Source organism: Antedon bifida, chromosome 1 (genome assembly GCF_963402885.1).
Source record: "Antedon bifida chromosome 1, ecAntBifi1.1, whole genome shotgun sequence".
NCBI classification, from domain to species: Eukaryota; Metazoa; Echinodermata; class Crinoidea; order Comatulida; family Antedonidae; genus Antedon; species Antedon bifida.
Window position 1 is genome coordinate 14,462,799 of NC_136226.1, and position 18,073 is coordinate 14,480,871.

The 18,073-nt window shown below is 32.5% G+C and overlaps 1 protein-coding gene across 3 annotated transcripts; it reads left to right on the forward strand.

The window, feature by feature from the left end:
- On the forward strand, positions 1-13,907 carry LOC144843571 (galactose-3-O-sulfotransferase 2-like). Of its 3 annotated transcripts, none has more exons than XM_078700419.1 (4): positions 1-187; positions 2,455-2,596; positions 11,161-12,017; positions 12,398-13,907. In XM_078700419.1, exons 2-4 carry the CDS (start codon positions 2,460-2,462, stop codon positions 13,165-13,167), a joined length of 1,764 nt encoding a protein of 587 aa, XP_078556545.1. In that variant the 5' UTR covers positions 1-187; positions 2,455-2,459; the 3' UTR covers positions 13,168-13,907. The 3 variants fall into 3 exon arrangements, with proteins under 3 accessions (XP_078556545.1, XP_078556537.1, XP_078556553.1); XM_078700411.1 differs by lacking the exon at positions 1-187 and adding an exon at positions 2,301-2,366; XM_078700427.1 differs by lacking the exons at positions 1-187; positions 2,455-2,596 and adding an exon at positions 9,606-9,790.
- Positions 13,908-18,073: the final 4,166 nt, after the last annotated feature.

The following is an 18,073-nucleotide window of genomic DNA, read 5'->3' on the forward strand; positions in this document are numbered from 1 at the left end:
AATCATGTTTACTTTGTATAGTGCGCCCTCTTTTAATCTCAGCCACCGATCTGAAGAGCTTCCAAAATGAAGAGTTACAATTGAACTGGATCGTCGACGGAACATCTTTTACCAAATTTGAAATATGTACCAGCCACCATGCTTAAACAACCAGGCTACCAATAGTCATACATTTAAGAAACAAGTGGTAAGTGTGTGTGTGTGTTTTATTTCAATACTTTATTTGAATAAGAGAATTTAGATAATTATTAAGCGACAATCTTAGACCTTACCAGATATCATACAAATTATATACTTTTTAGTCACGTAAACGTAAACAAATTATACGTCATCTGTTTTTGCTATGTTTTAAAGTTCTTTTTGAAGTATTTAAACATTGACACTGATAATCGATATATTGTTTGACTCTAAATGTGCTTATTATTTCATTTCATCTTTTATTTCGGAAAAAATAATACAGAGTACAATATTTTCCATTATAGCAGTGGCGTACTCAATATTATATATTATTTTAAAAGGAGTAACCAACAGACATTGGGCACGTGTCATGGGATTATATTGCCACTCTTTGAGACTCTGAGACGGAAAATGATCTTTTTTTTCCCAAATTTTAAAATAAATAAAAAGTAATACAATTGAGGTAACAATATTAATCATTAATGATTATTGGTTCATACTTTATCAACTTTACCTTATTGTTGAAGAACCATTTTAAAACAAATGTCCTTCCTTTTATTCAAGTAAACACTCTATTTGAGCCTAAAAAGGGAATCTTAAGCGCTCCTTCTAGATAGCTCTTCATTACCGATTTGATAAATGAAATAAAACATTTTAAAGGCAACTTCAAGTCTGCCGAATGTCTTAGAAATGTATTTTTCTGTAGGCCTATACTTGTAAAGCACGATTAATATTGTAATTAACATGGAAATACAGACCTCCGAAGGATACTTTAAGCTTCCGTACTTCTACTGATGCGACTATGTTCTCTTTAAGTTTTAACACCACGCACATTATGATGTAATAATTCTTAGTCCACCTGGATTTAAGACACCTGTGCTTTTTCTCAGTGTCGAGATGACTACTTATGAAGCCATAATGGTACAGCTAAAATGCTGTTAAAATAAAATCAAGGTATTTAGGCATGAAAGAAGCCTTTATCTAATCGAATCTTAATATATGATTTTATATTCCGTTCTATCACGGAATCAATCGGATTCTACGGCACGGTGATTCTACACAGACCAGGCATAATAAGGATATTTAAATTTACGGTACGAAACGATACTCATTCGTTCACGAGGGAATTTGGTCATGTTGTAGAAGTGATATCATAAAAAAAATATCCTATTAAATTTATGATTATTTGGCCACTATTATCACTAAGCAAGACATATATGCAATTTAGCATTGAACAACATTCAGAAATGGAATGTATAAAATAACAATGTGACGTGATCTTTGTTAATACATTACTGTTTTATGTTCGTAACAAACAGTCACATTAATGATCCTAATATAATGTATTCATATCATTTAGATTCATAATTCTTATAGAGGCCTAATGAGAGGCAACGTATAACACCTGAAATCAGCTATGAATATATTCGGCAAGTGTTAATTGACCGATCGGTTAATGCACAGGGTACGAGTTCGCGCAGAGTGGTGGTGAAATCTGTTCATAAAAGGGACTTTATTTCTCCATTATAGGGGTTTTTTTCTGTCCATTAATAGGGCCTGAGGGAACATTTGTTGTCCGAGATATTAGTTTGCGGTCTTCTCTCGGATAATCGTTTTCAAAACAGTACTGTAACCTACGATACGTAATATAAAGTTAGGTTAGTATCAATAGGCCCCTACGATTTTTGTTAAATATTTAGAATAAAATCACTACCCGATAGGATATGTAGGCTTATACGTTTGTAAAGTGTCATTTCAAACGTGTTGTTTCAAGAAAGTTTGTAGACCATGTGATACAGTACCAGCATGATACGATCGATGACTTATTATAATAATTACATTCTCATTTCGTTTGCAGATCAACTCTCCATATTTTGTATTGTTATAGACACACATGTGCTCCAGGAGAATCAGAATAACAAACATTGATGATCTTGAAATCGTGATTCGTTCGTGTTATTGCTATCATTCGTGCTATGGCAATGCTTGGTTCTCATGACGTAACGACGCAAGGACGTACATACGCGCAAAGTTGACCAATCACAAGCGACAATTTGGATGGTCCATCTCGTCGTGTTTGGTCAAATTACTATTGCGTTGCGCCGTGACGTCATTGCGTGCGTCCTCCCAATAGATACATGAATGTGCGTATCATATCAAGCTGATGACGATTCCGAGTTTGAATATCGGTGAATATTTAAAGTTATATCATTCCAAAATCTATCCCAAATTTCTTATTTAGCAAATGATTTATTGATGTTTTGTTTTTGTTTGTAGCCAATATGAACAGACATCAACGGTTGTCTATAATCTTCACGGTAGCTTGTTTGGTGTCCATGCCTTTCTATTTGTTATATATTACAACCGTTATGCGTGTGTATAGCCCGACTAAATCGTACAACATGCTGCTACAAATGAGGTAGGAACGGCTTTATTTAATTATCTACAGTACTTCTTTATAACATTTGACTGATAATATTTCCAATCAATAAATTAGAATAAACAATATCGTATAAAAATGTGATACAGTTAGTGACAGTTAGGGTGGGTGTACATTGGCAGCAGAGACGTGCGCGCGCGCGGCACGTTCATGATGGAGGGTAAATGATGAGACCGCTTGGCTGTAAAAACGTGTACCGGTCGTGTAATATCCGGCAACACATTTGATTCTCAGCCAACAAAGAATCAATATTATCTGCCATTAAACCAAAAAATATAGATATATTTCAAAATGGCAATATTGATTCAAATTCAAATATACCGGTACGTTTTAATTAGGCTATACTTGACTTTAACGTTCTGTCTGAATAACCCCGAGAGGTTAATGTTGATGTTGAATATGTAAGTATGCAAATAAAATTGAATTGTGAACAGGTTACCGCAAACAAAGGCTAAATATTATAATTATATAAACAAATACCGTATAGGCCTACAGGTAACTATTATCACCAACAATTCAAATGATATCTTGTACATGTTCAATAGTCGCTAAAGCTTGTTTTCCATCCGAGGACACAACGCAAGTGAATTGACCAATCACAAACAATTATCCGAACTGTCGCTTCTGGTTTGTCAAATTAGCGCTGTGCGTACCGTCCTCTTTGCGTTGCGTATTAATATGTAAGACTATCTACAAGATTGGCTTGTTGTTGGGAGCAGCCAGGAAATTAGTTGATCAAATCCAGTACAATTTAATGATAATAGTTGGAAAATGACGTCCTTAAGCACCATAATAATAAATCCAATTTTTACGTACACTAAAGAAATTGCTTTTGAAAATCTACTCTCGATTTATTATTTGACGATACCTTTTATGGTTATGTAGGTCTAAATGCCACATATCGGTTCTTTTACATTTTAACGGAAAGTGATTATCAACGTTATGTATTCCTTATTATTCACGTGCGATTTTATTAGACTTGGTAGACATATTATTTAAACTTTCATTCCGATGATAATTAAAGTCAGCCGTCATAGTATCATCTGCACACAGGAAATGGCATTTTCATTTCTCATGCCAATACACCTTTGTTGCTTGTGTGTTTCATATAAAATTAACTGGTTCACTCGTGTCGCATGAAAAATAAGTCGAGTAAAAAAGTCATTTTGCGCACGCTCAGGAACATTTGAGCACCTTCTTTACTCGACAGATGCGTATACTGCAGTCGTCGTAAAAACAAAAGATCGATTTATTGTAAACAACCACACATTTTTTTATATTGACTACATAATACCTAGTATATGTTCGACGTCATATTAGTAAAAAGATAAATATTTTGGCACATATGGCGTTTCATACGTATAAACTCGAAAACACAGTTTTAGACAAAAATCTTAAAGCCGACGGGTGTACTAACATAACAAAGACAATAAGATTGATTCCATTAAAAAGGTTACGTTTAAAACGGTTAAAAATTATTTACTGCCAAATAAGTTTCTTCAGATTATTTTACTGTTCATTAGTTTATGTGTGTTTTAATTATTGTTATTTCTTTATTACCTCCGCCAAGGGTTATATTTTCACCCCTGTATGTTTGTGTGTGTCTGTGAACAGCCTGGAGGCCACAGTTTTTATCCGATTCTCACCAAATTTGGCCACAATGATCTATGCCCCAAATGCTAAACTATTTTACTGTCCAGAGACCACAGTTTTTATCCGATTCTCACCAACCTTAGCCACAATGATCAATGACTCAACATATTGTGGTTAAATTTTGAAGGGTCAGGGTCAAAGATCAAGGTCCACAAAAAAAAACGAAATAAAATAATAATAAAAAAAAAAAGACCTCAGCGGGACTTCAACCAGCGATCTCAACTGTGAGAGGCTGGATACATAACCATTACACCAAACTCTCATCCACAACTTTGTAGTGTGCAGTTAGCCTATTTACACTTAGAACTAATAAAAAATTTTTTTTTTAAATATATATAGATTTTCCGGGGACATTTTATGTTGGGGAATTTTACAGTAGGCGGAGGTTTGTACTCTCGGAGTACCCTCTAGTTTATATTATACATTCATTTAAGTGTACAAGCTGTTAAATATAAGGCCAAATATAGACAAGCGAATCATAAGTTGAATAATGTAGTTACTATTTTTCATTTTCATTTGACAAATGTCAGAAAAAGAATGACAGGAAACGAAAAAAACCCAGGTTTTTATTTATTTTCAGTTAGTTCTTTCACGCGTAATTGCAAATCGTCTTTACACTTTAACAATTTCAATCGATATTTTTTAACCGAAGGATGAGCTAAATTTAGCACTTCAATTTGTTTTTTTTTTACATTTTCAATCGATACCGATATAATATAAGGTCTAATAGACATGTCAGGAAATAATTTATATTTTTGTTAACATTCTAATTTTTTTCACATTCTAAATAATACTACATAATCTAAATAGAATCACAAGCGAATCGTTTATTCAGAAACTGTCCAAAAAATAAAATCTTATACATTTTACACAATCTATCTTAGAATGAATCGGAGTTAAACAGTATATCGACTAATCACCAACTCACCAACCCATAACAAGATGATTTACTAAGGGACGTATATACGATTCAGTCACAGCTCAATAATTTAACGTCGTGTCCAATTTTACTATGGGAATCAATTGATAAGCCTTTAAATTCATCCACATTCAATATAAAATTAAACATTATTATCAAATAAAATACTTTCCTGATTAAATATAGTAGGCCTACCCTTGACGTATGCGGTTTGAAAGACTTTGTGTGCCACATTATATTGAGTACCACATGGGCCCAGTTATTGATTATATACCAAATACGTACGTCATTGAATACATAAGTACGAATAATGTTGAATTGCTGCTACACGTAAAAATGTTCTCTAGCAATTCTCTACTATAGTTAGTATGCTATGTTTAAAATAACGAAATGGCTCCATGAATTTGTTGTATATGAAAATGACCGTTATGAGCTAGCTGTTATTTATGTCAATTTCGACCAGGTGATCACATTCTACTTACAGTTTTCTACTTAAAATATAGAAATAACGGTCATTATTTTGAAACACTTTATGTAAGACACTCTGAATATCGAAATACACTCTTAATGAACTGTTATAATTCGCACATCAAACAGAAATAGTTTGTGAAGTATAACGTCACGGACCACTTCATCCTTTAGTCACATCAGTAATTAGGCCTTATGTTGTAATTAACCTACAAATAACTAATTATGTTGGTAAACGATATTTATATTTACCAAAAAAACTTAATATTCTTAATATTCTAATGTTTATTTCCGATTTAATTTACCAAGCGTTGTGTATTCATAGTTTCCAATGGAGGTCCTTAAAGGACGATAACGATCGACGATAAAAAGATAAAGATACATTTTTCTTACATATAACAAAAGAAATTGGAAAAGTTTTCGTTCTAGCACTATACCATAGTCTATCTATCTATGTTGTTTTTGATAAAATTAATATTTTAAAAAATTCAATCAAATGACGTCATGATCACTAAAAACAATAACATCGTATTGTCACGATATTATTACTTTTACTAATCATGACGTCATTTGATTGGACGTGTGAAAGTATTATTTTCATCAAAGGCAGCATAGATGGCTATACTATTTCTATAGGATAACAACTTTTTGGATTTTTTTATTTTGTGTATAAAAAATGTTTATCTATTTATCGCCGATCGTTATCCTAGTGTAAACGGGCCTTTAACCATTTAAAAAATGTATTTATTTAACTTGAATAACAACAATTGAATAATGGCCAGTTTTAATTCAGTAGTAACAGAATGCTGACCGTCATTGCTTGGATGTTTTTATTGGATACGGTATAGAAACAGTGTTTTCACATTTTGTCTTTCGTAATCTTCTTTGGTGTGACGTACAAGAACTTTATCAACATTTAAAAATCTGAATCGACTCGGAAAATTAATTCGGGGAAAAAACAATCGATTCTGTGATAAAACAAATGCGTTCTATCTTTTTGAACGGGTATCAACAATCTTAATGATAAATATTAAAAAGCGGTTAAATTAAAAATAATAATTCTTTACTCTGAGTAACATTTACCAATTCATTATGTTACCGATACTAATGTGGCAAATGAATTATTCATAAGAAAGGTAAATGATTACCGATATAAAATAAAAAGAAAGCATTTTAAATATTGATTCTACAAATTAGAGTTATCAAAATGCATGATATGTGAAACAATACAGTCCTGGGAATATGCTTATTTCGTAGTAAATTGCCTGCCGCTTGATCTACAGTACATTGGTGTACGGCAGATATACTAATTCTGTATAAATAACAAACTCAACTTTCAACTATAATCGTGGTAACTCGGGCTTGGAATTACTCTTTTCATTAGGGAATACTTGTAATTAATGAGCTCTATCAGTCTCCTGGATTTAGGTGTTTTTTTTTATTAAGGAAATAGGGAATTGGCCATGAATCGCACAATTGTGATTTTTCATATTTCACTTTTAATAGTGAAATGTAAAATGATAAATATTAGGATTCTATGATATATATATATTATGAAAACCCTATTATGGGATAGAGACCATGTGGATCAAAGTACATTACCTTTTTTGTGTAAATAATCTGTACTTAAATTAAACATATAGATGTTAGTGTGTCATCGTCATCGTCATCATCACCATCATCATCATCACCATCATCAACATCATCATCATCAACCTCATCGTCGCCGTCGTCGTAATCAACATATCATCATCTTCACATTACAGAATGCAAGAATTATAATGATCTAATAAATTCGGTCACTTCTCAAAGAGAGAAATGTAACTGTAACCCAACTGTTAAACTTCTTAAAGACAGCAGCAGATGAAGAAATTCTTGTGATCCTCCTCCTCCCTAACTGTTCAATAACTGGCGGAGATTACACACACGCTTCATTTGCTACACCATCTTCACAGCTAACTAATGTTTTGCCTGATAATTTACTAGTCATTACACAAGAGACCTAGACGGCAGTATAGTTGATGTATTTACAACTCCATTGTCGTTAGCAAAAACAACTTGGTAATTATACAGCAATGAACCGTTACTTTCTTTATCATAAACTCACAATTTACGAGATATGTTATGAATGTTTCATTAAAAAATTTGCCTCATTTTAAAAAGAGACAGTTCAGTGCAACATCTAAGCCAGTGCTAATATCTACACGGCCGCTAGCACTGACGCTTCGATTGTATACATACACTGAAGCACCACCACTGCTTTGAATATTCTACTGCAGTAATACATATCAGCTGTTAGTATTTCTAAATAGTTAACAAAATATGTGTGCCATATAAATATATTTTGTTAAAATGTTCACGGTATATTCCTCATGGACAGTAGTCGCTCTAATAAGCTTTCATGATACGCAGTAAATAATGATGTGATCTGCGCGCAATTGTCTAAAAACACGCTTTTAATTATATCTTCACGACCAGTATTCATTATTTTTATTTTATCTAATTTTGTTTGGAATTGCTAAATCTACTGTCGTCATAATTTCTTACCTGTCTCTGTTGTATTCACGTACGTACTGTCGCAAAATTAACAACGAATCATCTATATGCACAAAAATGTCTTAAAATAGTTGTATAACGCTTTCACCTTTTTTACAACTATGTCAATAATAATGATGTTGGCCTATGTATAACTTTCGAAGTGGATTTGCTGCATTTTCCCGACAGACAATCTAGCTACCGCGGCATTGTTTTAGCATAGATACTTGTACTAATTAGTCTTGAAATCATATGGGGAATTGAGACTTTCAAGTGTCAAATTTTGCAAACAATGTATCGCAGTGCCTTAAATTTATGAATAGCTCCTATTTTGTATAAAGCGAGATAGCTGCTATTGATTTACTTAGCTAATATATGTGTAATTATGGTTTAGTAGATGGTTGAACCATCAAGTGCTAGGCAAATAATATTTTGGTTTAACAAATAAAATAAATAATAACACGATGATTGACATAATGTTTAAATAACGTGATCATCAAGATAATGACTTATACCTCATGAATTAATTTTAACATATTTAGGCCTATAACAAATGTAATTTGTATTTTTCATTATTAATTAGTTTACATCACCTTGTACGCAGAAGGTGTGTTTTCAAATGTGTTCAATTGATGGTGACTCTCGAATAGAACGAGAAGATTGTTTCGCCGAGCTGCAACTTAAGAGATAATAACGAAGTTAAAGAAAACAGTTAGAGAAACATAGAGACGGACATGGTAATAAAGCAAGAAAAGAGGACCAAACAATTGCCAAAATGGCAACCAATAACCGACACAAAAAACAGGGGAAGACCAAAACGTATAGATGGCGATACTTTTTTTCCTGTATAATTTTTTTTAAAAATAATTACCAACATACGGAAGGAAATGTAACCGTACCTGGGCAAAGAAGAGGAACAATACTGAGACATGGGGAAGGCTTCATCCAACAGGATGATGGCCGGAGTTATAAATAAATGTCGATAGCGCTGATCGTGCCTTCGCCAAGTGCCTGGATTACTCCCATGATGGGAAAAGCTCTATCTACATCGCTTGATAGATAGACCGGCTTTGTCTGTATTTTTTGGATATCGATTTTAACACTTGTATTTCATCCGATGAAACCAACTTTCCAATCAATTGTTTTAGTTATTTTTTTTAGATTATTGATTCACGTTCACATATGGCTTTATATAGGATTAAATCAGAATCGATCACAGTGTTAGTGAAACATAACGAAAGTAATTCGTTCATATAGGTACAAAACCTGCCTAACTGACAGATAGTGTGGGATAAACATTATAAGTATCCAATATGTTGTGGCTGTATCTCTGAACCGAGACTAATCTTTTCAACAGTTTTCACAGTAATATTCAAATCTGTTCAACAAACTGCAGGTTTCATTATTAATTTGCAAGAAAATGTGAACGTGATTTGTTATAATAATCGTACCAAGGGAACATAATCAACTAGAAAAATGACTCAAATTCGACGGTTATACGTTGGTCTGATTGGTTTGGTCTCTTTGTGCACCCTTTACCACGTATTTGGAATTGCCAGCAACGAATCTAAAATCAAAAAGGTGCAAACCCCGATTATGTAAGTTGATTATACGTTTGATTTTATACGTTACGTTTTACGAGTTATAACTTTAAATATCGCGAAATGAGTAAGTAAAAACGGTAACTCTGTTTCTCAGGGAAGAGAGGTAACACTCTTTCTCAGGAGAGAACACTCTATCTTATCTTCTTCGCATCCGATGTTTTTTTTTCTTTTTTTTTTCTTTTCTATCTTTTCATTTGGTAGCGGTAAGTTTTCAAATTTGTTCATATTGTATAATTATATAGGCCTAAAAAACGATGGTTGATGATAGTAAAAAATGGCGAATTGTCTTATGTTTTTAAGTAGCAGCTCCGCTAAAATTGGGCCGATTTTAGGAACTGTTGCTGTGGAAAAACTGTACTATCCCTCTGATTCATTGTCTACAACATCACACAAATCAATTTAATTGTTTAATTAATAACGTCGTTAGTTTTTTATGGGAGAATTTACCAATTGCAAATCAGTTTAGAAGCATATTGTTGCATTATAATAGTACGACGTACTCCACGTTTTTGCTACAAGAAAGGTTAACTTTAGGATGTTAATTTATTTTAGCCTTCTAATTATCGGATTGTTAGTTTGTGAATGAGTTGGTGAACATTTTTCAGTATTATTTATCTTAACTAGTGAAACTGTATTGTTTACAATACAATGGAATATTTGTATGTAGGAAAGAAGAGCTGGCGAAATGTGCCTTCCCGTTTACTTAGGTTTACTAAAAGATATGTAGGCCTATATTACATGATTTTAGCAAACACATACATTGTGAAAATGGTTTAAATATTTAAATATCAAGTTTTATGGGTTTCAACATAAATATCAATCACCGCGTTTATGATAATATTCATCATTATAAAATTGAGGTATACCACTTATAACACATTATTATGTAGGCCAAATAAGATTTAGAACATGCCATCTCGTTAACATTATACGAGAAACAGATATTCACATTGTTATTACAGTATTATTGTCATTACAGACAATGCGATGCAATTTGCAATTAACCTCCACGCATCGTAAACCGAATGGTTTCAAATGTGTTATATGAGTTTATTATAACTATTGTCCTTACAGTCTTTATTTTCGTTGCAATTGAGATTAATCTTTCTTATCATCATTATCTTAATCATGATCATATCAACATCGTAATTATGGTTTAATTTTAATTAATTTGTAGTAATCTTCTGTTTTTGGAATAGTTTTAGATTACCGAATCTCTGTCACAGAATCTATCATCATTATCAACATCTTCACAACAATCAGAACTAATGATCATAATCTTTGACGTCATCATCATCAGTGTTATCATAAACATAATCTTCCTTCCAATAACTTTTATTTAATCAATGTTTTATGTTTTTCAGTGAACCTTTGATTGCAAGCAGTGATGGCGCACTCCGGATTCAAGAACGAGAAGAATCTAGTTTTGCAGTGAAAAAACATGGTGGACTTAAACGAAATGATACACAGTTACGAACATTTACCCAATATAATAAGTTACAACAAGTCAAAAATATTGCTATGAAAAACATTAATTCAATAAATGTAGGCAAAAGTGTTCAAATTTTATCAAAAGATGTCGTAGATCGTAAAACTTCGAAGAAGTCAATTGCACCTGGCAATGATTTGTACATGAAGTACCGTGGTATTGAGCAGCCACACAACCAACATGGTGATTGGAATTTACGACCGAAATTAAAAATTATAGAAGAGCATAAGTTTCCGAAACACAATGATGCAACTAAAACCCGGTCTAACAATATCGATTTAACTGAAAATCGCAATCAAAACAAAATTATTTTACCTAAGAAACCCGTAAATGAAATTGCAAAACCAAATGATAACAGTCAAAACATTCCAAGACATAGGGTGAATTTTGGTGAAACAGAGTTGATTTCAGGATCAGAACAGAGTGACAATGATCCACCACTCCTACTACACATAGGAGACAATGAAGAACATATTATATACAAAGATAATTTAACACAAACTTGTAAACCAAAGAGAAATATTTGCTTTCTAAAAACACATAAATGCAGTAGTTCTACCATTCAGAATATATTATTTCGCTGGGGAGATGACCACGACGTAACGTTTGTACTACCTCGAAGTAACAGACCGTATCTCGGTAGTCCTTCGTTATTTAATCGTGTGTTTGCTATGCCGTCTTTTGATGGAAAATACAACATACTTGCAAATCATGCAAGATACAACAAACAAGGTGATTAATTCATTATAATTTACTGTATGTAAAGCCACAGTGGCATAGTGGTCAGGGTTTAAATAAGGTGGTTCTGAAACAAGTCTATATTCTCTTTTCTAGTACCTCTGGCTTACGTTACGCATAGGTTTATACACGCCTCTCAGTCCAAGGTATACAATTATCAGCTAAAGAGACATCAGAAAGGTGGACTAGTAAAATTACACCAATTATTTTGGTTACCTACCTATATAGGTGGTATGTCATTGTTTAACTATCAGCAACGTACAATATTTGTGAAAGTGTCATGGGGTATAATGTGAGGGCACACCCAACAGTGACATCACAATAACCTTGCCTTTGTACAAGTAAAAATAAATGTCCTTTTTTTTATCTTACAGGCATGTCAGCGGTAATGCCAGGTGATTCAATTTACGTCACCGTTTTACGTGATCCTGCTAAACAATTTGAAAGCATTTACAATTATTATCGCTTGAACACACGTTTTAATCTAGACCTTACGCACTTTATCGATCAACCAATGAGGTACTTTCAACGACAACAGGGGGCGCTTGTTAGCGGACGAAACCCAATGCTATTTGATCTTGGCTTTGACGCAGCCTATATAGAACCAGAAGATCGAAAGGTTGATGACTGGATTCTACAATTAGATACAGATTTCCATCTCGTCCTTATTGCTGAATACTTTCAAGAATCCATGATTCTTTTGAAAAACGAACTATGTTGGGGATTGTCAGACGTCGTGTCTTTTAAGCAAAATCAACGTAGCAAATCTTCAGTACGAACAACCGATCCAGTGGCCGCCGACAAAATCCGACGTTGGAATGGAGCCGACATGAAATTATACAACCATTTCAATAAAACGTTATGGAAGAAAATAGAGGCATATGGTATTGAAAGAATGAAAAATGAAGTAAAATCGTTACAAAAGCTTACCGAAGAATTAAAAAGAACATGCATTGGTTCTACGCGTGATTTTGGAGATCCTCGGATGTGGTACCCAAGTGGGGTTCGAGTAAAGAGTTACGTAATTAATCCAGACGCAAAGGATAATCGAATCTGCTCACAATTAACTAGGCCTGAATTGGCTTACATCAGTTTATTACGCAAAAAACATATTAATAAAAACATTAGACACGCAAGCAGATGACATCCACGTCATTTAGGCCTACTTTATTTAAATTTGAATTGTCTTTATTTACAAAAAAGAAACAAGAAATTATATCGCACAACATATTATCTTCAAATGAAGCATAACATAACAATACCACAATCATTTTTACTTGATTACAATTAATATTACAACAATCACGTTATATTGTTTCTATTTTAGCTTTCTTACTGATGGATATTTTTTTTAAACAAATAGGCCTACTTGACATAGCCGACATGATTTCCATAATTTATTTTCGGTACCACACACTGATCAGCATAATAATGATTTTAATGTCCGTCTATAATATGTAATGTGAGACCTATATTTGGTCAGAAGAGTCATTTAGATTTTGGTTTATAAGTTTCGATACATCCGCAAAAAAATATTTTGGGTTTTTTTCTTTAAAAAATGCATATCAATCAAAACATTTATATATTAATCCTACTATAGTAAAGCAACTAACATAATCAAAACTAACTTCTAAACTAATTTTAATTTAAACATATATTCACATTAGAGATACATCTATTTGAATGGTTTGAATTTCAAAAAGTGCAATAAAGCTATTAAAATGGTCAGCGGATACATTATCTCCTTATTGCAATCGAACTAAAGCAATGTTTAAAAGCAATCTACGGGAACAGGTTTCGCATATGTGCAACTAAGTAGCGGAAATTAACTCGATGCCGCAGCATGTGTAACCCAGTGTGACATAATCGTTAAGAATATACATTTGCAGCTCTATTGTTACACTATGTAACTATAGTTGTGGTTTGCCAAAATAATATATATTTGTGATTAAAATATTATTTTCATATTAGCTGAAATCACTTTAATGTGTATAGGTTTAAATGCATTTCAGCAAAGGGTCTACATCAATCAAGATAACATTAGGCTTATAAATTACCTTATTCATTACATGCTTTGTTACTTTTTTAAAATTCGATTAGGTTTTGACATCTTCACTCTGTCGGTAGGTGTTGAGCTCAGAAATTAGAAAACCTTAAACTCGGTATTGTAGACCCTATTTCCCAATTACGAAAAAAAACCCGTTTAAATTGAAAATGGTGTCTCTTTCCCCATGGGAAGATAATGTTGAAATATGTTTTATCTGTGAAGTCTTTTTCATCTGTACTAATATAATGCTTCCTAATTGTCACTTTGTAATAAAATGCCCCGATAGTTTCCTTATAATCTATCTCTCGGGTACAATAGCAGATTACAACAGTTATTGCGCCCTCATTCTGTGGTCAGATAATAAGAGGAGAATGAAATAAAAAAAAAAAAAAAGAAGCCTATTTTGATTAATATAAAAAGAATGAATGTTATTCAAATTTGAATAGCCCCAAAGTATGTTGACATTTATTTCAAACAAATAATACGGCAAAGGGTTATGCGCAAGATCTTGGTAAATAATTTTTTAAAGACGTTCAACCACTGGAGTGAATGATAATTATATAGTAGATTTGATTATTTCTGACCAATGTTGAGATCAAGTTAGATTAAGAAGAAAAATAATAATTGTTCAAACAAAAATGTAACAGTATTTTTTAAATAAATGAAATACCAGTTCGTTGCGCGTCTTTCAAGGGTCATTGCATTTTGTCATCGTTGATGGCGCTCTGATCAAATAACAAACATATTTTACCAAGACTTCTTGTCTACTTTGGCAATCAGTATCTGTATAGTAAAATAAGTTAGTTAGTATTGCTTCTTGTTACAGGGTTATAATTCTGATTATTTTGAGGTTTAGATAAAGTTAGGCCAACGTTTCTTTAGTATAGGGGTGATAAATGCGGGGATAAATGCGAGGAGAAGGAAACAAATCATAAGTACAGCACTGCCCTTTCAAACCGCAAGATGGTGGTATGGTAAGTTTGTGTAAGTATTTATTATATCATGGAAATACTAATTCCAAATGATTATGAGTTTCAAATAGAAATATGAAGAGAATTTAAAATAATAACCCCAGATGGAATCATTGTCTTGTAGGCTAATTGAGTACATTTTAAATAGGCTAAATACACCGTCAGAGCACAATCATTAAATGGTCAGACAGAGAAAGGATGTGCAATGACGTATACACCTATATATACACATGTTTTACTAACTCAAGTTCATGTTACGTCAACACGTAGAAAGGGAAGTTTTGCAGCGTCATCAGGTTATATATAACGATCAGCGAATACTGCTGACATTATTTACATCATACTGATTACGGTATCTCAAAGTATTGCTTACGAACGTGTTGAAATCACTTATTTTCTTCATCTGTCAGGCCCTATCGTGACCAATCTACGACATTTATTGCCTCTATTAACATTTGAATCGTGAATACGGATGTTAAGACGAATTAAATTAAAAACCAATAGAGAATCACATTTCGTCATCTGCAAATCTAAATTGGTACCAAGTACTAGTTTATTGAACCATGACCACTTTTTAAAGTATTTATGTGAATCAAAGAATATATTTCTGCAAAATATTAATTTTAAAATTAATTATTAATTGATGGAGGGTTTTAATGTAATAGTTTGTTGCCCAGCTGTTCGGCATCTTTTCGTCCGCTTCTACTTTGTCCCATGGAAGTAATGATAGCTGTCTATGAAACTTCGAGCGGCCATTTTTTCTCCGGCTGATACGTTAAATGCTCTCTTTAAAAAAAATCCATTTTGAGGTACACTCATAAAATTGAGTCTGTCACTTAATATTGTGACGATACAGGTATTGAAATGTGTACCAGTTAACCTAAATTACTTACGCAGGAAATTGTATCATTGATGATATAACACCGTCGTTTTACGAGGTTATGTTCGCATGATAACGAAATCGTCACCTACACAAAAGACTATCTTATTTTGTTCTTGTCTACGGAAAGAAAAGTGAGAACTTATCAAGTGATTGTTTTGTTAATTTGTTACGCCCTGAACCATCTGCGCACTAGCATTCGGCCTTACAACGTATAAAGTACTACATTAACAATTAGAAACCATCGCGATAAACAGATCAATAACACAGTTCAAATTATTTGAAAAAGGTTCAATGATTATGTTTCAAGGATCAAATCAACGGTGAAATATTGTAAATTTACTAATCACAAAATATATATAGTTTCTTGGATGATTATTTTATACCACTGCCATAAAATAATTATTTTAATGAAAACCGATACCAATTAATTACCAATAGGGCCTAAGTATGGGCTTATCAATCACATTACACATTTGTTTGCCTTCAATAATTAAAAAAAAAACTACCGTGGCCCATCTTACAGTGTCAAATAAAACATTGCAGATAAATGCTGAAAATTTTAAATACAAGATATAAAGGCGATCCATCGATTGTACACATGACCTATAACATCTTCAAGATCGCGTTAAGAATATAAAAAACATAGCATGTATTAATAATATATATGATTTGAAACGATACGAGGAAATCTGGTTTCATTCTGGTTGCAGAAATTGCATTTAGGTATCAAACGAAGTAGGAAAACATGGAGTAGGCCTAATCATGGTCATTGAAACATATTTTAGACATGATACATAATACAGGTCACTCGTTACAAAGATGGTGGGATAAATCCAAAATGGCTGCCAGTAAACTAGGAAATCACATACAGTATCTGTGGACGGCAGAAGTAATATGTAAATGAAGTAGCTGTAGTAAATGGTAGAGGTGGTATGTAAATTACAAGTTACTGTAAAAAAAATCTATAAAAAAAAGTTATAACCAGTTCAGTTTCTGAAACCACATAAAATGTGGTATTTTTGGGAAAATAAAGATTGAGGGCGCTGTTGACATAAGTAAAAGTAAACTTTTTTACCTGTAACTAACTAAGTTTTTGTCAGAATATTTTTTGAATGGTCTTATTTGATAGATAATTACATTTTCTTTATATTAAAGAAAACAAATTTTACATTAAATATCCATAGTTCAGATAAATTAAGTGCCTAAAATCAGCAAATATAACACATTATAATACATATCAAATACTATTGGATGTTAACAAATTACAAATTTAGTTATCATAAATAGGATTCTTTTACATTTTCATAGAAACTGTTTTATTATAAAACATATAAATATATAACAATTTCTCATAAAAAAACTTTTACGACCACTAGTTTTCGAGATATAGAAATGTGTACTACCAGTACAGGTCAAAGGTCAATAACAAGAATATGGGTCATTTTCTTGGAAAAGTTTGTATTAGACTGAATAGAAACATCCATCTTCTGATTAATTTGAGACCTATTTAAAGTTTGTCCAACTGTTAGTTACCAAGTTATATGACATGTATGTCAAAGGTCAAAAATACCAAAAATCATACTTCCGGCCATTTTTTGACAAATGTTTCCATTAGGACGAATATTAATATGCATCTTCCAAATAATTTGACACTAAAATTATTTAATTTAATGTAAGCGTTGCGGAAATATGGTTATTTTGTTTTCAATTGGATTAAAATATTCAAATTGAGGTCAAAGGTCAAAGAAAAACTTGGGTTTTTATAACTAGCATGGTTAAACAATTCATAAAATGCAATTCTTGCACTTTCCTTCTGATTTGCAGACTAAAATACATTAGGAATGGACTATTTGTGACTTTGTATACGATTATATGTATTTCAATTTCAATGGCTACCATTTTTATTTTTGGGCGCCATCTTGGAACTCACTTTATATAATATTTCCTGAATCGGTTTTACTGACTGAAATTCTTGATTCAGTACATTATTTGTCTATTTGTAACTTTTACAGCCAGAGATATATGATATACCAATTTACTGGCAGCCATTTTGGATTTTGGCCGCCATCTTGGAAAATCGGAAGCTGATCGGGTGGCTCCTAGTCAAAAATCAATTAGTACGTCTAAAAGAAGCCTCATGCCAAATTTG